This window comes from Sylvia atricapilla, chromosome 5, assembly GCF_009819655.1.
Source record: "Sylvia atricapilla isolate bSylAtr1 chromosome 5, bSylAtr1.pri, whole genome shotgun sequence".
Lineage (NCBI taxonomy): Eukaryota > Metazoa > Chordata > Aves > Passeriformes > Sylviidae > Sylvia > Sylvia atricapilla.
Genome location: NC_089144.1, coordinates 1,023,519 through 1,047,415, shown reverse-complemented (window position 1 = coordinate 1,047,415; position 23,897 = coordinate 1,023,519). Strand labels below are relative to the sequence as shown.

Below are 23,897 nucleotides of genomic sequence, written 5' to 3'. Positions count from 1 at the left end.
AGAAAAAAAAGGAGTAGGCTTCTCTTCAATCCTCTGGCTGATGATGGACCTTTTTGGAGGCCCATTAGCATTTCTTCAACCTTTCACTGGTTTTCCTCCTAATTTTTCCTCTAGAAGCTCTCATAATGCAGCTTCTTTCTGGATCCTGCAGTTTGGATTTGGAAGGTAACAAAGCCACTGTCTGTGCCAAGGAAGGGAGGCAGCAATACTGCTCTGTGCAATCATCCATCACTGACGTTTCAACAGCAGCTTCTGAAAGCAGAATTGAGGTCAACCGTGGAAAAAGATAAATTGTCCAGTGATAAAAACTGCCCAGTGATAAGAAACTGTCCAGTGATAAAACAGATTTCTGCATTAAGTCAATGAGATAAGGAAAGAAGCAGCTGGCAGATCTGTGTCTTTGGGTGTGCAGGAAAATGTGGCTTTGAGCTTGCAGTGTCTAGACACCACCCTAATTTCATGCAAATTCATTACCCGCTTCAAAGGAGGCACTTCACTATCTTGGAGGGCTTTGCTGTCCAAGTTGTAAGTAATTTTTGCACCCCTCTTTCTGCTCGTCAAGGAAGTAACAGCTAACATCTGTCAAAGAGTGTTGCATACAGGTAAAGCTTCATAAAATAAGGGTCTTATTACCCTTGTAGATCCTGGCTCAGACCTGCTGCTTCGGCTCAGGAGAAGAGGGAAGTGACTTGGATGAATTAGATGGAAAACAAGTTCTATAACCATGGTGTGTTCACACTCTGGTGTATGGGGCTTGGCTGGATGATGTTTGTTGTGATGTAAAACCATGTAACAGATAAAAGCTGGCTGCTTAAAAAGGCCTGGGGGTTTTTTGCAATAAATTATCTCTCCTTTGCACCTGCCTGGGGACTGTGTCACTTTGCTTCCTACATCTGGCGCCCAAACAAAATACATTTTTTCTCTCTGCTGTTCCTTTCTGTTCACCTGGTCCCAAACCCTGTTTTATGGTGAAAGCAACATGTCTTAACTCTGTAAAACTAAAATTCTCTGACTTGGGTTTGTCACAGAACACCTTAGAGTGTGGCAGCCACCACAACTGCAAGGTCTCTTATCACAAAGGAACAGCATGACCTGTGTGAGTCTCAAATCTGTGGGGACTGTAATTAATATCAGACAGCACGAAGAGACATATAATAACTACATCTGATTACAGTGAGGTAGCAAAATGCAATATTTAGAAATCATATTAGAGAAAGATACTGGGATTACAACATGGCCAGCAGGGCTGGGGCAGTGGTTGTCCCCTGCTCTCAGCACTGCTGAGGCCACACTTGAATCTTATGTTCAGTTTTGGCTTCTCACTACGTAAAAGACATCAAGGTGCTGGAGCATGTCCAGAGAAGGGTCATGAAGCTGGGCAAGGGGCTGGAGCACAAGCCCTGTGAGGAGTGGCTCAGTGAGGTGAGAAGAAGAGGCTCAGGAGAGACCTTTATTGCTCTCTACAACTCCCTGCAATGAGGCTGTAGCCAGGTGGAGTCATCCTCCCACATAATCAGTGATAGGATGAGAGAAACCTTTCCAGTATGAATGACTCTGGTTCAGTGATTTATCTCTGCTGCAGCCTGCAGAGCTTTTCAGTCATCAGCACCATGAAGCTTGCCTTTGTCCAGGCTCCTTGCAATCAGCAGACTGAGATGTGATGCAGATATGAGGCTGCTCCTAACACAGAGAACTTTGCAGACTGCTCTCCTTCACAGGCTCAAGAAAGGACCTTTATCTGTTTGAGTGGCCCCCTGTGGGCTGAAGTATCTTGGAGGTGTCAGGTCCAGATGTGCTCTTTGCCTCCACACTGCAGTTAGCTCTAATGAAGCTAATGCCTGTATATCAGGACCCTTGGGGAGTGCAGGCCTGTCAAAGCACCTTTCAAAAGATTCCCAACGTGTACAGCACAAACTACTGACTGTGAACCTGCTCTTTAGAAATCTCTGATCCAGCAAACAAGAAAGGCAAAGGATTGGGAGCAGCAATAGTAATACAGCTCTGATGGTCTATCCAATCAGACATAAGCAATGGAGGTCATGTAGAAATAGAATATTTCACATGATTAAAAGATAAAAAGAAAAAAAACTAGTCACTTTTGTTGTCTCTGATGGATGTGTTAGTTGTGAATGATACAACTTTTAAGGGTTCATAAACTCAAGATTGAGACTATTTCAATATTCAGTAGAGTTATGAATTTTCTTTCTTTACATGATGTTATGCACTTCTTTCTTCAAAATAAACTCCCTGTTTTGTAGAGTGTTTGTTTGGCTTCAGTCACAGAGTTTCCATGAGGACATTTGGGTCCTTAAATGAAATACCTTGTCCTGATTTTCAGAAGAGAAATAAAAACATGCAGATGAAGAGTGGGATTAATCTCCTGGCACTTAATCCCAACTGTCTCTCTTGTTTCCTCCTTCCTTCTGTCTCTCACTCCTCCCATTCCAGGTCTTGTCTTCATTCTAGATCTTAGCCTTGTCTTCCTTTGTCACTGCCTTTTTCTGTCCCATAGTCCTAAATGTTAATTTCTCAGACTTTCCAGATAACTGACATGACCAAGATAAATTCCAAAAAGTATTTTCAGCCCAAATTCAGACGCTTCCAGTTTGAACTAAAAAAGAGCTTGCATATAAGTTAGAACCTCTTTTCCAAATACATCAGTTGATTTCAAAAACCATTTCCAGCTCTTTGACCTGCTTAGGCCTTTGTCTTTTGCAGATGCTGAAGGGTTAGATTTAGTCACTAATCTGATTCTTCCATGCTGAACAACCAAATAAACTTTCCATGACACCTCACTGCCCCTATTCCAAAAGTTATGTATGTCCTAGTCACATCACAAGTATAAACTGCATGGAGTTGAAAAAAGTCCATGAAAAGTGCAGATAATTTTTTCATACTACATGTTAGGTGTAATATCTTATACCAACACATCTGAGGTGGTCATTTTCACCTGGGCTGTAATTATTTCATTATAGTTTGAGATAAGTTTCTAGAGTTCTTTTTACATCTCCTGTGGAAGGAATTCAGAGAGTTCACCGATGCTATTTAAGGTTTCAACACTACTCATACAGATGAAATGAGTTAAAATATGAACACTAGGAAACAGCTTAATATCCTGCCTTCTTCCTATGGAGTCATGATCAGTGAACAAAGTCATTGTACAAGGCCTCAGTCGGAAGTCGCTGCTTTTCTCATATATTTCTTGTCTGCTTGGACAGTCAGTTATGCTATCGCTGGATTTGATAAATGGAAATACCAGTTTCCCACAGTCAGAGAAATAAGAACTGTTAAATAAATCGACTGAACAACCCAGCCTTAACTGAAGAAATTCAGAAGTGTTCTGATACACAAACTCATCAAAGCTGAGAAAAAAAAAGTTAATCAAAGCTCAAGGAGAATGTATACCTGAGTTATCTGGGGAGTAACTACAACCAAGCTCTTTCTTCCTTGCAATTAAGTATAATCATTTGTATATCTGACACATACATCACCCTCACACGCATGGAGCTAAAGGAGTGGAAGATTCTGATTTAGCAATGTCAAAGGACATGTTTTTTTATACAGTGAATGAAGGGAATGGTGTTATTAGCTTAGCCACTGCAGAAAAGTACAGAGTAAAGAAGCAGATTGGCCTATGCCCTGGAGAAAGGTCATGGTGCTTCTACATATTTATATACAGACAATAATGTTGAGCTTGAAGGAAAAAAAAGAGGCCAAGGGGCTTGCTCAAAGTGAGTGAGTGGCACAGCTTAGATTAGAACAGAAAGCTGCTAAAGGCTGGTATGCTTTGATATGCAAACCCAAATATTTCTGCAAAAGGGCAAGGGCTTACATATGAATGCAAGCAGCTGCATCTTTGAGTTACTTCTCACTGGAGTGAAGTGATTGGAGTGATCAGAGTGGGGCACTAACAATAATTTAGCACTTTCATGGAGCTGTGCATATTTAAAACACTAATAAACAGTTACTTAGCACAGTGAGAAAGCATAAGCTCCCCTTTACATTAAAGCAAACATACAGCTAATGATTGATTTGCTGAAAGCCACGCCTAATTCAATGAGCAACAAAATTAAAACTTAAGAAATCTTAAAGATGCCTTGTATACTCACTACAGCAGTCTCCCAGCAAAATGTACAAACTAAAATCATTCACACATTCGTCTCGAGACTCAGTGGAATGGAACATACACATTGTCTAAATGTGCCTCTGTTCCCAAGCCCTTGTTGGTAAATCATAAATGGCAGGAGTTAGTGTGGCATACATGCATATGAAACGTCATTAGCTAAGAGATAATGAAAACAGAAAACACGTTTTGAAAAATTTTAGATTAAACATACTGTATAATATAAGTTTCCTCCTTCCTTCCTCCCATCCACCCACCCACCCTCTCTTGTTCCCTTGTTCTGTCCTTTCCTTCCTCTTTGTTCTCCTCAGGAAAGTTAAAACTTCTTGCCAAAAGCTCAGTGGATCTAACCCTGTAATTACAGCATTTTTTTCCATCTATTCACAAAGAGTTAAAATGTGGTTCTCAGATATTATGCTCTCTGACTTGTCTTTCGTTGGACAGAAAATTTGGAGCCAATCAAAATTACTAATTTTTTTGGAAGAGATCTTCACCTGAAATTTTATATTTTCTTTACAGTTTTGCTTTGAATTGGTTCATAAGTTAAGACAGTCTTACCTCTGGGAAATGCTCCCAATTTAGAGTTTGCAGTTGTTTAGAAAAAAATAAACTTGATTAATTTTTTTTTTAAATTGCTATAGTTCTGAATTATTTTCAATCCAGAGTCCTTCATATTAGATAGAGGAGCAGAATCTGTTCTATTAGAAACCTAGCTGCAGTTCTAATGGCAGAAGCCTGACAGGGCCCCACGTGGGATGATGGACCTTCATCTCAAGGGAGGCAACTACACCTACATCTTCTGAAGGAACTGGTTTTATGATGCCCACTGGAGATATTGCAGTCATATAACTTGAGAAAACACCCTCAACATATATAATAGTTCTCTTACCCCTCTGAAAGATTTGTGTGTGCCCCTTTATTCATGACCTGGAAGTGCTGAAGGACACTGGAAAGCAACCAATGCCCAGTCAGGGCTGGACGAAGGCGCCTCCTTGGGTCTGCCATTTGATAAAGGTCACGCAGCAACATCTGCATCTTGGGTGCAGGGGAAGGGAAAAGCTGAAAAGAAAGACATTGATTTGAGAAAACATCATATAATATTTGTGGAGTTCATGGGAAAAACCATCAGAAGGCAGTATCTACAGCATAGGGCTGGTTATACAGTAATGCTCTCTCCTACACAGTAAGAAAAGGACTGTCATGGCCAGAGTTGCACATCAGGGTTACCAGTATTGGTTACCAGTATTGGTTACCAGTATTGGGGTGGAAGTTGATCTCCTCTGCCTCTGACCTGGCCCTGAGGTTGTCTCAGTTGGTCAGAGTGGGAAGCCAATAATGCCAAGGTTACAGGTCAATCCCTGCATTGGCCATTCGCTTAAGAGTTGGAGTTGATGATCCCTCTGAGCCCCTTCCAACACAGGTGATTCTGTGAATTCCAGATCTGTTAAACTCACTGCATCTTCAGAAAGTGTCATCAGTCTCCATCCAGGAAGTCTCATAGAAATCCTGACATAATTCACACTTTCTGAACAACAGACTCAGTTGCAGATCCTTTATTTTCTGAATATTCCCCATCCCCCTCATTAACTATGCCTATTCACAGACACTGATTGTTATTCCTCCATCTGTGTTCTCCAAAAATGAATTCAAAGCGTGAAGAAGAAGAAAACATGACATATTTCACCTGCAGGTTTTTTTTTTTTCTTTTTTTTGCCACTTTTTCATCTACATCTACTCTCTGGTCATGATCTGAGTACTGTACTTTCTTCAGTCCTTCCACTCTCTCCTGTTTGATTCGTTATCATCCTGTTTTCTTACCACCTCATTAGTCATTTACATTGTTTTCCTTCTTTTCCTTTCCTTCTATTTCCTGGTCTCTGTTTCTGCTTTAGCTGTCCTTTTCAGTGGACACTCAGCTCCAACACTCTGTTGTATATTTTTATCTATTTTAAATTAAATTCAAATGATGCACCCCAGTAAAATCAGTGTTACCTCTATCTCCTTCCTTCCCTGCCCATCCAGCCTAATTCCACATGCCACAGACAGCAGAGAATGGTAATGAAGGAGAAATGTTAAGAGATTTACAAAAACTACCTATCCAATAAAACAAAACCCTGTTTATTTTACCAGCTCAAATCGTCCAAGGCTCTTCAGCTCCTTTATGAAAGTAATCACTGAATTTATCTCTTCCAGAGAGAAACACTGCTCATCTTCTCTGTTGTATGTTCCACCCTGTGAAGGAAAGGGCAGCACGTTCTGGTGAAACCACATGGAAAATGCTTTCATTAGCCCCCAGTCCCTTCACTGAGCAGAGGAACAAGTTACAGCAGCTCTCAGCCAGCTCTGTGATAGCTCATCCCACTTTTCAGTCTAGAATAAAGCCCCAGCTCTGTGATAGCTCATCCCACTTTTCAGTCTAGAATAAAGCCCCAGTTCTGTGATAGCTCATCCCACTTTTCAGTCTAGAATAAAGCCCCAGCTCTGTGATAGCTCATCCCACTTTTCAGTCTAGAATAAAGCCCCGGCTCTGTGATAGCTCATCCCACTTTTCAGTCTAGAATAAAGCCCCAGCTCTGTGATAGCTCATCCCACTTTTCAGTCTAGAATAAAGCCCAGTTCTGTGATAGCTCATCTCACTTTTCAGTCTAGAATAAAGCCCCAGCTCTGTGATAGGTCATCCCACTTTTCAGTCTAGGATAAAGCCCAGTTCTGTGATAGCTCATCCCACTTTTCATTCTAGAATAAAGCCCCAGCTCTGTGATAGCTCATCCCACTTTTCAGTCTAGAATAAAGCCCCAGTTCTGTGATAGCTCATCCCACTTTTCAGTCTAGAATAAAGCCCCAGCTCTGTGATAGCTCATCCCACTTTTCAGTCTAGAATAAAGCCCCAGCTCTGTGATAGCTCATCCCACTTTTCAGTCTAGAATAAAGCCCCAGCTCTGTGATAGCTCATCCCACTTTTCAGTCTAGAATAAAGCCCCAGCTCTGTGATAGCTCATCCCACTTTTCAGTCTAGAATAAAGCCCCAGCTCTGTGATAGCTCATCTCACTTTTCAGTCTAGAATAAAGCCCCAGTTCTGTGATAGCTCATCCCACTTTTCAGTCTAGAATAAAGCCCCAGCTCTGTGATAGCTCATCCCACTTTTCAGTCTAGAATAAAGCCCCAGCTCTGTGATAGCTCATCTCACTTTTCAGTCTAGAATAAAGCCCCAGCTCTGTGATAGCTCATCCCACTTTTCAGTCTAGAATAAAGCCCCAGTTCTGTGATAGCTCATCTCACTTTTCAGTCTAGAATAAAGCCCCAGTTCTGTGATAGGTCATCCCACTTTTCAGTCTAGAATAAAGCCCCAGCTCTGTGATAGCTCATCCCACTTTTCAGTCTAGAATAAAGCCCCAGTTCTGTGATAGCTCATCTCACTTTTCAGTCTAGAATAAAGCCCAGTTCTGTGATAGCTCATCCCACTTTTCAGTCTAGAATAAAGCCCAGTTCTGTGATAGCTCATCCCACTTTTCAGTCTAGAATAAAGCCCCAGCTCTGTGATAGCTCATCCCACTTTTCAGTCTAGAATAAAGCCCCAGCTCTGTGATAGCTCATCCCACTTTTCAGTCTAGAATAAAGCCCCAGTTCTGTGCTTTGTGTAGGAATAAACCCCAGGAAATCCTGCTCTCTGGAACACGGGCTGGGTAATCACATCCCTACACATCTGGATGTCTGCAGCTCTCTATCCTGACACAAATTTAGAACCCACGACCCTGTTTTAGCCACATCTGTCCAAGAGGAAGGAGTTGCCTGGATAATTTAGTCTCTGTTAGTCTTTCAAGCAGGGGCTCATTAGAAATGCATCTTTAAAACCTCCCAGACTGAGAGAAATACTTCTAAAAGAGATCTCAGCTTGTCAGAAATTGTTTTTGCTAATGAAGCAAAATTTGTGCTGATTCTATAAATAATAATAATTAAAAAAAAAACAACCTGGAACTGGATCTTGCATTGAGAATAAGACACAAAGTAGTAAGAAACAAAATTTAATTGTGGTGCTCATGGATCTCCATGAATGAGTTAACCAATTCTGGATGAAATTGTGAAAACACAAATCTGTATACTGAAAAGATCATTTAAAAATAGTGGGAAAATTACTTTTTAAAGATTTTAAATATATCTTTCTTGCACAGTATTTTTGAAAATGACGTAATTTGAGAGCAGAAAATTTACAAAAGAAAAATGAATTGTTCAATATAATTAGAGTTTTACTCCCCAGAATACAATAAATTACGGTTTTGAATAAATAAATTCATCATTCTATAAGCTGGCACAAACTATTTCAGAGGCATAAAATTCAAAATTAAGGATTTCCAAACAATAATAAGAGGAGGTTGGAATGAACTACCTTGCTCACAGACGATCCATATATTTTTTGCAAAACTTCTGTGAAACTGGATGTTGAGGATTCATTAGATAAGAGAAATTTAAACGTATCTTCAAAAAGAATTTCTTTGGAAATTTGGTCCTGAATAGTCAATTCATTCTCAACTTGAAAGTCAAAGTATTCGTGTACCTGTTGGAAAAAAAAAAATTATGAAAAAATTACAAAAAAATTATATTTTTAATAACAATTCCGGTCTCCTGATAGCAATAAATACTAAACGGGACCTTTAAACAAGGTGATAACCATCAAAGCGGCAGAGGATTATAAAACAAACTCCGCCCCTCGGTGTCTGTCCAGCCCATCCCCGACCTTTGCTGCCCTCCCGTGGACACGCTGCGGTACTGCAGGCACCTGCCAAAAGCCTTTTTATTCCTTATTCCAGGGGAAATTCCATTAAAAATATCGAATTTTGTATGTTAAAATAACTCTTGAAAAACTCATGTGCTAAGCGTTACTACGGAATATCTGTGACTGTGGATGAAAGTTTAAGTTTTACAATGAAAAATGTCATGGTTATGAAACACAACTGAACCATTCTTTTAGCCCGAACACAAATATAACATCGATATGAATAGGTTGTGTGCATACCATAATTTCCAAGTTATAATATTCAAAGTCGATACTGCATTAATTATCAACAGCTATTTTTCTAGAGCCATTATTTTTTCACAAGAAACTACTAAATCCTATTAACTTATACTATATATTAACTATAAATTTATGCATACTGGATAATGGTTGAAACTTCTACAGAGACAGGTAAACATTATGTCTCATGTTTAGTTTTTTAAATTCTTCTGGGATAATTTTTTTACAGCCTGGTATAAAATTACTGAATTGTTATGACATACCACATTTCTTATACTAGCTAATTAGGGCTTCTTCAATTTAAAAAAAAATATTGTCTTCATGGATTTTAAATTCTGCAAACTTCCTTTCATATGTGCATTTTTCCTATGTGTTTAAAAGATTTTTTTTTCCTGAGGAATGCAGAGATTGCCTGCACTGTTATTACTAGAACCTTGAACAGATTTTAAGTGGGGATAAATGAACCAATTTCCTTTAACATTTGTATGCCATAAATACAAAAAAAACATTTTACATTTCGCTTTTCCTGGTGGATCATCCAGGAAGAAGGCAGCACAGTGGAGCCCAAGCAGGTAATGAAATGAAGAAACACAATCCAATTTATGGAGAGCTTTAATTTGTATGAAAAGCCAATTGTGGTTTTTTAACTTCCTCCATTCGTCTTTGTTCTGTCACGTTTAACACCTAACTCCACTTTCAGGCCATGCTTCCTATGGATTTTGTTTCACTGATATCCATTTAGGATAATGGTTAGGTTTTTAATGTAAACTGAAAAGTTTGCACGTTTTGATGGTGTGGTGAATTTCCCCACAGGAACTCTGACTATTCTGGTTTCTTCTACAGAAACTCTCCACAATCAGCCAAAATTAATATTCAAGTATTGGTACATTTTTAGACATTTGAGGGTACCTATCAAAGAGGGCCTTCTGCTGTCTCCTTGGTGTAATTTTTTTGAGTCAAGCAATAATTTGTGGCATTTTCTCACCTTAAGAACTACTGGGTGTATGGACATGCTGAATCCAATGTCAAAGGTTAGCATTTGAAAACATTGGCTGCACCTGAAATACAACAGCAAAGAAATGAGTTTCAGCGAGGTTAGGGACTGGTGTGAAATACAGAATCATAGAATAATTTAGGTTGGAAAAGACCTTGAAGATCATTGTTTCCCATCATCAGCCTAGCACTGAACCATGTGCCTGTACACAGCAAAATTCAACACACAGAGGTCGAGAAACAACATGTGATACACACTGGATGAATTTCTGAGAAGAGCCTGCAGCGTTAAACATGGAAGGAGTCAGATTTTAAGGTGATGAAGATAGTGCTATATCAAAGTGGTTTTAATGATTGACAGAGGGAGGTGAATTATGCTGAAGGAAGAAATGCCTTTGGAAGAGAGTGAATGAGGCCCTGCAAAAGCTTTGAGGATGTTTGGAGGGGAAGGGATGGTGAACCACCCCAGGCTCACTGAAGCCAAAGAGCTCTGCTGCAGCTGTGGGGACGTTTGGAGGCATGGGCCAGGAGTTAGAAGCAAGTCTTGTGTTACACAAACAAGAGAATTCGTTTCATTGGTAAAAAAGAGGTTTTGCACCACTGTTGAAATACCTTCATCATCATTACACTCCTCCCCTCCTTGCTACCCTCTCTGCTCACAATATAAGCTTTATTCCCAACTTCTCAAATGATCTTTACATTACTGCTACTAAAACACCTGGTTCTCAAAATAGCTTAAACACATAAATTTAATAAATAGTAACTTATTTAGTACTTTTCATAAAAATGTCAGGGATGGGACATAACCTACATAGAACAAATATTAATTTTATTTAGCGAAAATATTACCTAATTGAGGTTGATTTATGGGTAAGAATTAGAACACTAAGAGTAGTGATTAGACACAGAAATGTGATTGTTGGTGCCTAGGTGTATTTCACAATGTACACTTTATGGAGTGTTTTACAGTGTCTCTTGTTCAGACTGCCTGCCAGAGCCAGCTCTGAACTATCTGGGTACTCGAGCATTAAACACCTGACATATGACAGAATGGCCACTGGAAGCAAATACAGCTCTATATATGTTAGGACTGGCCCAATTGTGAGTGATTTCTGTTCATTTGTGCTGCCTGAAACACTTCATTAGGACAGCATCCGGTCCTAAGGACTCATCATGACCTTTGCACAAACTAGAAACACTGTGGATATTGAAGAGCTGCTCTCCTTAAATGCAGCGTGTCCTTACTTGATAAAGAAGGATGAAATAGATGGGAAGCTTTTTTCTAAGATTCTTGTATCCTCTGCAATTCTGATTCTGTTCTAAGGAGCTACCTTGACCCTAGCATTGCAATGACTACTGCAAATCACTTACTGATTGAAAGAATTTGGTCCTGAGGACGATGATTTGCTGAAGACCTCAGTTATAAGCAGAAGTTTGTTTATAGCCTCCTTCATGTTGTTGAAGGCTTGTTGGGGAGAACTCTTTCTGAAGAATATCTCAAAAAACCTTTGCAGCTGTGAAAGAGAATACATATATTTTTTTTTTTAGCATTTACAATAAATCAGTGCTTTAAATCATAAACTAAAAGGTTGATAGAAAGAAAAATTGCTTTGGAATATCATCTTCAATTCTTATTCATTTGTACAATAAAGTGGAATGAAAGGCTCCACCCCACATACTAATAGAGAATTACTTTTTATTTACAAATAAGAAACAAAATCTGTATGAATGTATTTTTAAAAAACACTGCTCAGAATCTAAGCTTACTTTGATAAAACCTTTTGCTGTCACCAGTTCTAGGCAAACAGACTCACAAATGCTTGTATTTTCATCAATGGGTAAAAGCACACTCAAAGTCAAAGCCTTCTCTTTCCTTAACATACCGTGCCAAGGGTTATCCCTCTTGGCCTTGACCACAAGTCCATACCTCTGGTCAAAAAGCTTTAAACAGAATATAGAAGAAAGATGTTGGAAAAATGATCAGCCACTGCAGCCTGTGTTCTGACCAAACTCTGCGTATCCTGTGGTTTTCAGACTCATGAATCCCCCCAATTGCCCATTTACTGGCCTGCACAGGACTGTCCTCAGGTCCTTTCATCACTCCTCACCCCTATCATCACTTCAGAGATTCAGGGAAACAACTGCAGCAGCACACAGACCCAGTGAGGAGTGGGACATAGAGAGCTTTTGTAGTAGCAGAGTCCTTGGTGCTAAGGAAGGGGCTGCCTTTGAACCATATTCCCATTAGAATTATCAAACAGCACAGAACTCAGTTAGGGTCTGAACTCTGTAAAACTGTTAGATAATACAGTAGTACTATATTAGCAAAGAGACACTTTCACACAGCAAAAAAAAAAAAAAATATTATCTTCAAAAATACAGCATGTAAAATATACACAGAACACATTTTGCATTAACACTGAGAAAGGAAAATTTTGTGAATATTTCTGGAAATTTTTCTACTACATTTAGTAGTATGCCAGTATATCTTTTCTGTTATCACACATGGCCCAGTGGGGGAACATGATGGAAGCAGGGAGGCTTCTGCAGACAACCCTCCTGAGGACTGGTGCCCTTGGCCCCTCTCTGTGTGCCTTGGACTGCCACAGCCATGGACAAGTACCCACAGCAGATGGCTTACCCAAGCCTGGGATTGGAAAAGTCTGTGAAACAGCTTCATGTGATGTTTTAGCTCCAAAGCATGGCACAGCACCACAGGGAGCTCTGCAGCTCATCTGGTCCAACAGCCAGGGTCACCCAGAATTGTGTCCAGAAAGCTTTTGAATACCTCCAAGGATAAAGATTTCCACAACTTCTCTGGGTAACCTGTGCCACTGCTGGGTCACCCTTGAAGTAAAAAGTGTTTTCTGATGCTCAGAAGGAACATGCCATGTTTCAATTTGTGCCCATGGCCTCCTGTTCTGCCACTAGGCACCACTGAAGAGGGACTTTGTCTTCTTTACTGCCTCCCTTCAGCGGTTCATGCACCTTGATGACATCCCTCTGGCCCCTGAGAAGCTTCTCCAGGCTAAACAGTCCCAGCTCTCACATAAGGAATGCTGCAGGCTCTTAATCACCTTATTGTCCCCCTCTCTGGACTTCCTCCTCATCTCTCTTGTGCTGGAGAGTGTAGAACTGGACAACTGGAGAGGTGTGCCACAGGGGAACACTGCTGACTGCTGGTAACTAAGTGTCCTAGACCCTTTCCCAGGGGTTTTCCAGCCACTGGCCCCCAGTTAACTCTTCCCAGGGGCAGGACTTTGCACTTCCCTGTGCTGAACCAGGTCCTTGTGAGCCCTTAGCTCCAGTCTGCTGAGGTCCTTCTGGGTGGCAGGATGATCTTCTGCCCTACCAGCCGCTCCTCCCAGTTTTCTGCCATCCCCAAACTCGCTGAGTGTACACTCTGCCCAGTCATCCAGACATTAAACAAAGATGTTGAGCAGGAATAGACCCAGTAAGGGTGTCTGCATGCGATGCTAGTTCCTGGTGATGGGCTATGATGCATCCACGGTGCTGACACCACAACTCACAGCACGCTTCTCTCTGCTCTAGTCCATGGAATTTTCTAGTTTTGGAGTCTCTCCTTGTGAGCACGACTACTTCCAAGCACACTGCTCTACACTGGCACAGATGAATGGCTTCCAGTTTCTTCAGGCAGCAAACTGCAGTTAAACATAATAAGCACTTTCCAATTTCCCTTTTAAAAAATACTGTAACATTGCTTGCAGCCAACCACAGGAGATACTTGAATATGCAGCTAACACTGATCCTCCTTTGCTGTTTGCTCTCTCCAATTTCACTGACTCCATTCAAGTTGTGCTGGCAAATAACTGAAGGGTAGGAATTTGGATTGTTTGCCCTCCTGTTCTTATCATGTCTGCTTTTATTTCTACAAGTGTTACTAAACTAACAGAACTGTGACCCGTGCACAGATCTGTGCTGAAGGTTTATAGTGCCTGAGACTTTTTTTTGCCTTTTTAGTAAAGCTATTTGAAATGTCAGTAGGGAAAAAATGGCAACAACATATATGGCTGAAGTTATAAAATTAAACTTCTGACTGCAGGAAATGGTAAAACAAAGGTTAAACATATAGCCTCAACTCTGTTCTTTGGATATTTGCATGATGCTGAAATCTTGAATTAAATCAAGAATTAAATTGTATTTCCATACTGTAGAATGTTTGCTGTGTGTACTGCAGTCCCATGAGCCTATTCGGCAAAGGAGCCCAATTATTTAGAGATTATCCATCTCCTCCCATCACACTCTATTTCATCTCCAAAACAGGGTGAGAAGGAGGCTTTGTTCCCCAGGATGAGAAGGAGGCCTTGTTTCCCAAAACCTAAGACCACCAAAACTGTGTTTCTCCCACAGAGCAGTAAAAAGATTAAGAACAAGAAGCCTCACACTTTTCAAATCAGTTCTGATTCAGATTCATCTCCAAGTGAAGTTGTTCCACTTCAGTTCCTTGTTCAGGACAAAACCAGTTAATTAAACTGTTCATGTGAAATAAAGAAAAAAATTAAAATGAAGGCCCATCTCACCAAGGTGGTTCTTTAGCTGAATTTTGCAATTCTTTCCATCACTTTTGCCAGATTCTGCACATAACTTAAACCCCACTCCTCTGGCTTGCACCTTTTCTCCAACTCCCTGAATCTCCAGTGGGGACTGGAGGACAAAGTGAGATCTGCTATTATGCTGCACAGGCAACGTCAGGAGCTGAGGAGTTTTATAGGAAGGGATGGGGATTACTGGAAGGAAGGACAAGATCACCATTATCATTTCCTCCCTCCCCATCCATCAGTTCCCAACACTTCAGTGCAAAGGACACACAATGCAAACATTTCTAGTAGATGAAGACTTAGGCTTGCCCTATTTACTGGAACTCAGAGCACACTGCTGGCTATAACAGCCAACTGTTGCCATCAGAACAGGCATTAAAATAAAACTGGCATCTCCAAGAAACTGCAGTTTAGTCACAGCTCTCCTCAGGCAGCCTAGAAAAGAAACATTGCACAATAGGCTCTCATCAGAGGATATCAGGTTTTACAGCAGTGTTTATTCTAAGCCAATGGCTGGAAATAAATATTTAGCCAGGCTGGTTCAGGACCAATAGAGATGAGATGAATACTTCAGGTTAAATTCCAATTCATTAAAAAATCCTGTTTAAACAAGGTCAGGTTAGGTTTGACTCCAGCAGATTCCAGAGGATTTACAGCAACAGATAAGAAAAAATTAAGTGTATGGATTAAAGGTAGCAACATGTGGAAATCTGCAGCAACCTCAGGTGCTTCTGAGTGAATAAAAGTACATAAATATATACTGTGTTCAACTGCAAAATATTACAAAGCTGAAGGTTTCTTCACATACCACTGATGCTAATCCTCTCACTTTCAGAAGGAACAGACTTCCTGCTCAGCAAATGCACCCTCATCATTGACAGAGTGTGATTACAGAAGCATTGAACAATTTAAAGAGGACAGAGCAGGAAATACTGCTGGCAATTCCAGGAACCTGTTCTTGGAGAAAGCTGATCTGTGCCTGGCTAATTTTTAAGCAGAGGAATAGTGTTTCAATTTTAGTAGGCTGCAAGACCAAATGCAGACATGCACATTTATTTCATACAATGACACCTTTATATATAGAATTGCAGGACTTCTCAGAAGCTGGAAGGTGTTCATCCAAATGCTGGACTCATGCACTTGGAACTACGTCCCACATATTTATGCAATTCCTTACAGAAGTGTGCAAATACAGTCAAGTTACATGGGTCAAGTACACATTTTCTGTAAAGGCAGAATGAACTAGAAATACTCTTTAGATTAACTTAAACTCATTGACTTTTCACTGCCCAATAATTTCTTCTTGGTTTAGGAAAAGCCATTAAAAAAAAAAAAAAAGGCCAACTCAGTTTTAATTTTATGCTGCTTTTTGACATCCAGTTTTTAAAATCTGCAGTTATTAAAATTAGGCTCATAATCTTAATGACACAGATCCCCCTGGCTTCTCTAAAATACACTGAATCATCAGGCGAAGGTCTGACACATTGAAAAAATGCAATTTAATTGACATAGGAATTCTGATTTTCAGGCTTCACGCAAAGAGTCATGGAGCCTGAAGAAGAGTGTGGCACTCACTGGGCTGAATGTTATGATGACTGTAGTAATTCCCTCAAGAAGATTTTCCTTGGGCAACTTTTTTTGCAAATTAATTTCTCAGGAGAGCTTCTGGGGCAGTTACCTAGATGGTCAGCTGAGGATTGCCCTGAGAAAAAGTATAAAACCAAACTGTAGTGATTGTTCTGAGACTGCCTCCTAGATCAATCCTAAAAGATCATGCCTCCTGATGAAACAAATAAAAGATTTTCCTTAACTAGCACTAGGAATGGCCATAAATGCCAAACTTAGGACACCTTCCTTTACTGACTGCACTGATCAGCTCTCTGTACACTGTGACAGGTCTTCAGGGACACATGAGACAATTCTCTCAGGTGTCATTACTGTAGAGGAATCCCAGACTACACAGCTCATGTCTATGCACAAGCTAAATGTCGAGGTTCCCTTTACACCTCACTGCAGGACACAGATGCTTGAAGAGCACAATTTATGCCATCCTCAAGCAGATGTCTCAAAACAGGGTCATTAATTGCAATCTAAAATGGTTTGGTTCCCCTGGGGAATCCAAGTGAGACACTGAAGACAGAGTTCTATCACTGCAGGGCTCATACAGCCTGCCCATGGGCACCTCCTGTGTGCCTGGAACATGCAGAACTTTCTGGGATGGTGTTTGACCAAACTTACCATGAAAAAGAGGAATGTGACCATTGGCAAGGTTTAACAGCAATCAGGAAATTACGAAGTGACTTTTGAAACAAAAAAAAAATAGTCAGCTTGGGAAATAATAATAGAAAAGGAGCATGAAAATTTGCAGCAGGAGAGAGATTCAGGGTGGGGAAAGCAGCAGCCAAAGCCTGGTCAGCCACTGGCAGGAATCAGCCTGGTGGCACCACAGCTTCTGCCTGGACTTGAGGGAAGAGTGGGTGTGAGGATGGCACAGCTCCTGCCTGGGCACGTGTGAAATGGGCACCCACAGAGCAGAGCCCCACTTCTCCAAGCAGAGGTGCACAAAAGAAGGGAAGCTGCACCCCAGGAGAGCAGGACTGTCACCTGGGTGGCCCGTGAGACAGAGCTGGGGAAACACGGGGGAAGGAGCACATGTCACTGGAGTTTCAGGGAGTATTTACAGAAGGGCGTTTAGAAACGTGCAGTGCTCAGTAAAGTGTTTTAAGTGCCTGGTATCATGATTAATCTCTTCTGTTATTGAAATTGGTACAAGGTGTATTATAATTACTGGCTATCAGTACACCATCAGTTAGACACTGCTGGGTTTGGTTAAGCAATGTGAACTCCTACATTTTTTCCTGTAACAGTAACTCCCCTTTGGAGGCATAGACGAGCTCTGAACCTGCTTCAGAGGCAAGGAGGTAGATGAAAAGAGACCACTCCTGTGTAATTCAATGCAATTTTCAGCTTTACATTTTGGGATTAGAAACATCCTACTCTACAGTATTTGTATGAATCCATTTTGAAAGACTTTTGCTGGTTCCCAGTAGCAGCCTTCAAAATGACATGGCAGATAAAGTTATCAGGATAAGATCTGAAAGTGAGGTTTAAATCTGAGGGGTGAAAGCAGGACCTTTGGTTTCAAGAAATTACCCTTTCTGAAGTAGCAAAGGGCATCCTCTCCAGCTACATCCTGGAGCTGTTGCACTATGTCTGAGCAGCTGGATCTTCAGGCTGCCATGGTCTTACACTAATTGCCTCTTCTTGAAAATAGTTTGAATAATTTAATAAATTTCTAAAAACTCTCAGCATAGGCTCTATCCTTCCAGTTCAATTTTGTACATTCATTCTTCTCACTGGATCTATCTTTGGTGAAATTTCTTCACCAGGTCCAAATACTTTTGGGCGAAAGCAGTTGTTCATAGGTATAAAAATACTGGTTCACACACAAACAAAAATCTCCTTGATTATATTTATGGTAGTATATAAATACCTAACAAGAATAAAAGCTAGTTCTACAGAAGGCCAGGAAGAAGCAGACTTAGCAATGAAGCTATTTCCAATATTTTCTGCTAGCACAGGCAGACCTTTCCACTGACCAGAGCATACAGAAATAGTCAAAGGCCATGTAATGGGAAAAAAATCTACCCATGAACCAAGTACCAATTGTTCCAGAATAAAACACAGAGAAAACAGTTCAGTAATGTGTCATAATTTTACTGCATTACCTTCAGGTTTATTCTACTCCTTATTTATTGTTATGATGTGCCCTTTCTCTGCAGCTCTAACGTGGCACTTGGTGAAAGGGGAAACCACATTAGTGTCCAACTATTTTTACATTAATTTCCCACTCCTGTATATATTTTTCATTACATAAGATATTTCAAAAGATGATATTAAATTGTCCAGGAAAAAAAAATTGTTCACAAAAAACCCCACATCTTGCCCCTTAACACTTTCATACCTTAATTACATGGGGAAGGAAAGGCCATCTGAGAAAGGCTTCTTTTATCTAAAGTTCCTTGCTCTTAAGACTAAGTCCAAAAGCTAAAAGCCACTGACCAGCTTCAGCAACCATGAAATTAGGCCTTTTGGGTGAGACTGAACTAAGGAGGGTTTCCCAACTCTGCCCTGACTTCTTAGAGGGATAGTAAAGGAGATTTACTAACAGTATTTCCCAGGTTGCTGTGAGAACAAAAAGCATATCAGCTTGACTAAGGGAAGCCAGATTTCAAAAAAAGGAAAGATGAGAAGAATCAGGATAATAGGAGGCAGGTCTAGGATATGAAATCAAGTCACATTTGACTTTGCTAAAGTTTTAAAGTAAATATTCTTTTTCAAGTGACACATAAATAATCCGTACAGTATCATTGTTTAAAGACATTGCTAAGACCAAAGGCATTCATGAATTTAAAAATCTAGTAGATAATTGCACAGGTAAAAGCCCACTGGAGCTCATTAAACATCAAGTCATATATTTCACTTCAGTTTTGTGTTTCTAACCCCACAGGTTACCAGAAATAGATACAGTCTGCCTAGGGACCACTACTACTTTATGTTTGTCCTGGTACACAGTTTCATGATGCTCTCTTGACTCTTTGATTTCCCCCAGTCCAGATAGACTTCCATTGCTTCTATCAGTGAAAAGAGAAATTATAGATACCATGAGGAGAGAAAAGAGAGATGAAATTTATATTATGCTCAGTCTTCCAGAAAAAACATCATTACAGCATTCCAACAGAACCCAATGAACAGATTTAATTTTAGTCCCACATAACCCTGCAATCGAATTGATTCAGAATTTATGGTCATTTTTCTTGTGTGTTTGCTCCTGTAAGCAACAGGGCAACGATATGAAAACAGAAAAGCCGACAAATAAACACAAAACAAAGGAAAAAATCCCAAGCCTTTCTGCTGTGTGCAAGCATCTTGCTCTTTATCTGTATGTGTGTTTGCATTCTTTCTCACTTATCTGGCTAATACTTCAAGTAGTACCAAAGCTGGGCACTTGAGGGCAATACTGCAACTTAATTTCCATCACGCTCAGAGCAGCATGTCAGGTTAAGAGATGGATTTCCTGGGAAGCTGAGGGTCCAGTTTTATACATTTGTATGTTTGTTCAGTAGGAAAAAAAAAATCTTTATTTGGAAACAAGTTTCTAAATTCTGAACACACAAAAAGAGTTTAGGTGGCAGTCATAGTGACTCACACCACAGCAAACTGCTTTGATAAATTATACTCACTGCCCTTCCCAGTCGGGAAATTACTTAAGAACAGAGTTTCATCTGAGTACATCAAGGGTTCTGCAAAAACACCAGTCAAGGAATTCAAGTCCAGGAGGTGCCTGTCTATTCTGGATGAGCAGAAGGATGATGAGCCATAGCAGGGGCCATGGGAAGATGCTGACAGCACAGAAGAGCCTTCCCTGATGATGTAAGATGTGGTACTTCTGTCTATAGAGCGCATCCCTTCATAAAGCACTGGGATCTGGTGGGGAAAGGTTAATGGCAGGGCAAAGGAAGCAATTCACAGTGTGTTAAGCCTTGAAATAATTAATCATAAATTACTGGTTTGCACAGTGGCTTCTATAAAAGAGATTATTATTCAGGGCTCAGCATTCTTCTCAACACACATACATAATGTCGATTAACACAAAAGGAATTATTGCATCCATTGACAGAGACCCCTTAATTGGTGCAATATGCAAAATACAAAGCTTCTATCTTATTAATAATTTTTCAACACACAGATGGTCTAAATAAGCAGTTCCCAACTCTCCTCAAAGCAATGGGGCTATTACACAGGCCTCACATCTAAACATCTGTGTGGCAGAAAGCCATCCTCTCCCTTGCATCTCTTGCATCTTCCCTTGCTGGGCCCAAATCTGGAGCTGCGCTTTTGTTACCCCTTGACTGCACACAAAATCCTCATGCCAGCTCAGGATTTACCTTCTTTGCTTTCTGAAATGAAATACTAAAATATGTATAATCCAGAGAAAACCTGGCAGCTGGTGAGCAAAACACACTTGAACTCTTTCTGAACTGCCATTTGACCAATGCTTATTCAAGGAATCATCTGCTGCCATGCCACTATGACTATAAAAAGAAAATATGCATTGCAAAAATCATTTACAATAGTTTACTAACAAAAAGGCAGTGGGGATTGCAGTATTATTTAATGAAACTCATAGTTTTTCTTTACACAGTTTTTCTCAATCATTGATATCACATACCATCTCCAGTTGTTTTGCAAAATCTCACTTTCATATATCCCACATTAGATGTTGTAATTATACTGGTAGGAGAAAAAATTTCCTGACCAGAGGTCAATACACACTGGGGAAGTCTCTAAATCACGGTGTAACATTACTGAAAGCAGATAATCAAAATGATTCTCATCTCTGCATTTAAAAAATAAAAATAATTTTAAAAATCAGTCAGTTGCAGAAAAGTACCGGCAAATTTTTTCCAGACCAAAGTCTCCCCTCTAGGCGTGTTGGGTCCCTGATGGGTATCTGTCAATCAGTGGAAAAACAGGTCTTGGAGATCCTGTCTGTATAGACTATTGACAGGTTGAAGCTTCAAAATGTGGCAAAGTCCATCCTACAGAACAGAGCTGGCAGAAACGTGAAGCTTAGGAGCTTTCTGGAGCAGGCTCCTTGGCTGGCACAAGCAGGCTTTGCTCCACTGGTGCTTTGGGAGAGATGACTCTCCTGGCACTGAATGTCACACTGGGAAATGATGGAGGGCTCCATGAAGATTTTGAGTGCTTGACAAAATCTCTAAACAAAAGGTATCACTGGCTGAATTCACACCCTGTCCCAAGTATTCTCTGATGGGTGACCTGCCCGTTGCCTCTGCATCAAGCCCAGACCCTCTGTTTGATTTTCCCAGTAGTGCTTTCTAGCCACTCTATGAATTCCCAGTGTCTCCATTCTCCTGGAAGCTCCTTGTCCCCTTCTTTACAGGGCACACTGGGCTGAGAGGCAGCCTTACACACCCCACTTGCCGTAATTTTAAAATTTGCATTTCAATATCTGCATCACTACAAATGTGCTTTCTTTCACAAATGGTGCCTGTCTCCCGTGTATTTTTCACAATCCTGATGAGTTTGTCTGAAGCTATGGAAGGCATAACACCACAGCAGCAGTAAACAGATTGGAGCCACTGGAGAAGCACTGCTACTTCCATCTATCACTTTTATTGCTTCTTCAGCTGCCAAAGTGCTCTGTAAATGGTGGCTGGCACCCTGTTCAGCAGACTTCCCTCAGTGGGAATTGTTTTTCAGAGCCATATCACAATTATTAATGACTGCTAGCCTTTAAAGTAGTCCCTACTTCATCTGCAGCAGTGATGCTGCTGGATATTGTGCTATTTTAATAAACATAAACCAAAACCGAATCCCAGGGTTTGAAAGAGAGGGAACCATTACTCTTCATCAATGTGAATGGAGGAAAATACATTGCAAAGCAATAGATCTCCACGAGTTTCCACAGCTTAAGTGGGGGGGAAGAGAGAAGTAGATTCAGCTCACCTAATTTTGGCAACCCAGAATTTGGCATGTTCTCTAGGGATGTCACAGTCCATAGAAGGAAGCAAACACTTTCACCAGGAAACTCATTCCAAAACTGGTGTCTAAATTAAGTGGGATGATTTGTTCTCTAGAGGTGTCTGTTTCTCCAACGACTAGAATTAGATAATGAGCCTAAACTAGGCCCTCCACTTGGTGAGAGCTAAAATTGCAGAATGTACCAAATGGCTGATCCCATGCACAGTGCTGACAGTGATACCACAACACCCAGACTGATCCAAAGCCGTGACCTGCTCCCACCCCAAGGAGGCTCCGTGGGCAAAGCAGCCCCATCCTTTAACAGCTGCTGCAGGAGCTGATCCATGTGACCTCAAGGAATCACATTGTGACTGTAATTCTCCAAAAGGGAAGAAGCAATGGCACAGCTGTAGCTTCTTCACAGAGAGCTGATAAGTTCCAAGCACAGTCCCCTGCTAGAAGAAGAAAGAATGGGAAGGCATATTTGAAAATCCATGGGCCTGCTGAGCGAGCAAGATGTGGAGAGAGAGGGGTATCTCCATGCACTTGGAGATGTCCAGAATTAATCCAAGGCACATATGAAACATCCTTCTTCATAAAATTGAGGTGATGGGGGAACCACTGTATCCTTGGCATACTTCCCTGCCCTTAGTTAGAAGTGCCCTGACCCTCCTCAACTCTGTTTCACCGCACTTAAAAAAGAAATCTAAACAAACTGTTTTAAATATTTCCTTTCCTTTTTCACAACACTGTCGACATCCCAGCAAAAGCTGCTACTGCATGGCAGCGCCCACACTGCTGTGCTTCAGAGAAAACCCTGACCTTGCCTCTGCTGGAAGGTGTCACCAATACAAATGGGCTTGGAGACATGCCAATCCCAGGCCCCCAGGGCACAGGGCAACGCTTCCCTGCCTCAAGAAGCAAACCCCACTTGGTCTGAGAAATGAAAACTGCACATCAGAAGAGTGTTAATAAAGAAGGGATAAAAGAGAAGAAAGATATTCTCTAGTTTTCTACGTACTTTGCCTGAAAGATGAAAAACTGAGGAAATCAAATGTTTTACCTTTATGGTAAAATGCTTCTTCTTGGGTGGGTGCCAGACAGTGGTGGTTGAATGGATGAATGCCCTCAAAGGTGTTAAGGATGTCACAAGCACATATGCTTTGATGATTACAGAAAGGTCTTGAGCTTTAAGGATGTCCTTGTGGTCTGATGTGGTTGATACTTGATTCCTGGCAAGCGATAAAAATATGTAGCATTAATACAGTTCTTTTGCAAATGAGCTATAAAAAAATAGTGAAATTAGGAGCAATAGAAAATTAGCCCTTTTTCCCCCAAGTTAAGCAACATAGTAGATTAAATAAAGTAGGATGGAACAAAGCTTTACATACAGTCGTTTGACTGATTTCAGCATTTTTAACTCTCAGTTTCCAAATTCAGGAAGCAACTGTATTTGGAGGGAGTGATGTGTGAGAGTACATATGGGTAACTGCATTGTAGGAATAAATAAGTGTTACAAATCCAGGACATTTCGAGTGAAAGGTTAAATCAAGACTAAATTAAACATTAAAGAAATCCAAGTATCTTAAATAACAGAAATGCAATGCAAGCCACTACTTAATGCTGATTTGTAGTGAATTCAGAAGAGCACCCCCACCCAAC

General features: G+C 40.7%; 1 protein-coding gene across 4 annotated transcripts in view; it reads right to left on the bottom strand.

Annotated features, from left to right (window-relative positions):
- Nucleotides 1-23,897, bottom strand: part of CPED1 (cadherin like and PC-esterase domain containing 1) — a 155,357-nt gene that overhangs the window by 77,599 nt on the left and 53,861 nt on the right. For all 4 annotated transcript variants that reach the window (XM_066318562.1, XM_066318561.1, XM_066318564.1 and 1 more), the window contains 6 exons: nt 23,299-23,467; nt 11,500-11,642; nt 10,121-10,193; nt 8,509-8,676; nt 6,251-6,355; nt 5,013-5,182 (listed from right to left, as the gene is read on the bottom strand). In XM_066318562.1, coding sequence (XP_066174659.1) covers nt 5,013-5,182; nt 6,251-6,355; nt 8,509-8,676; nt 10,121-10,193; nt 11,500-11,642; nt 23,299-23,467 — 828 coding nt within the window. The remainder of the gene's footprint in view (nt 1-5,012; nt 5,183-6,250; nt 6,356-8,508; nt 8,677-10,120; nt 10,194-11,499; nt 11,643-23,298; nt 23,468-23,897) is intronic.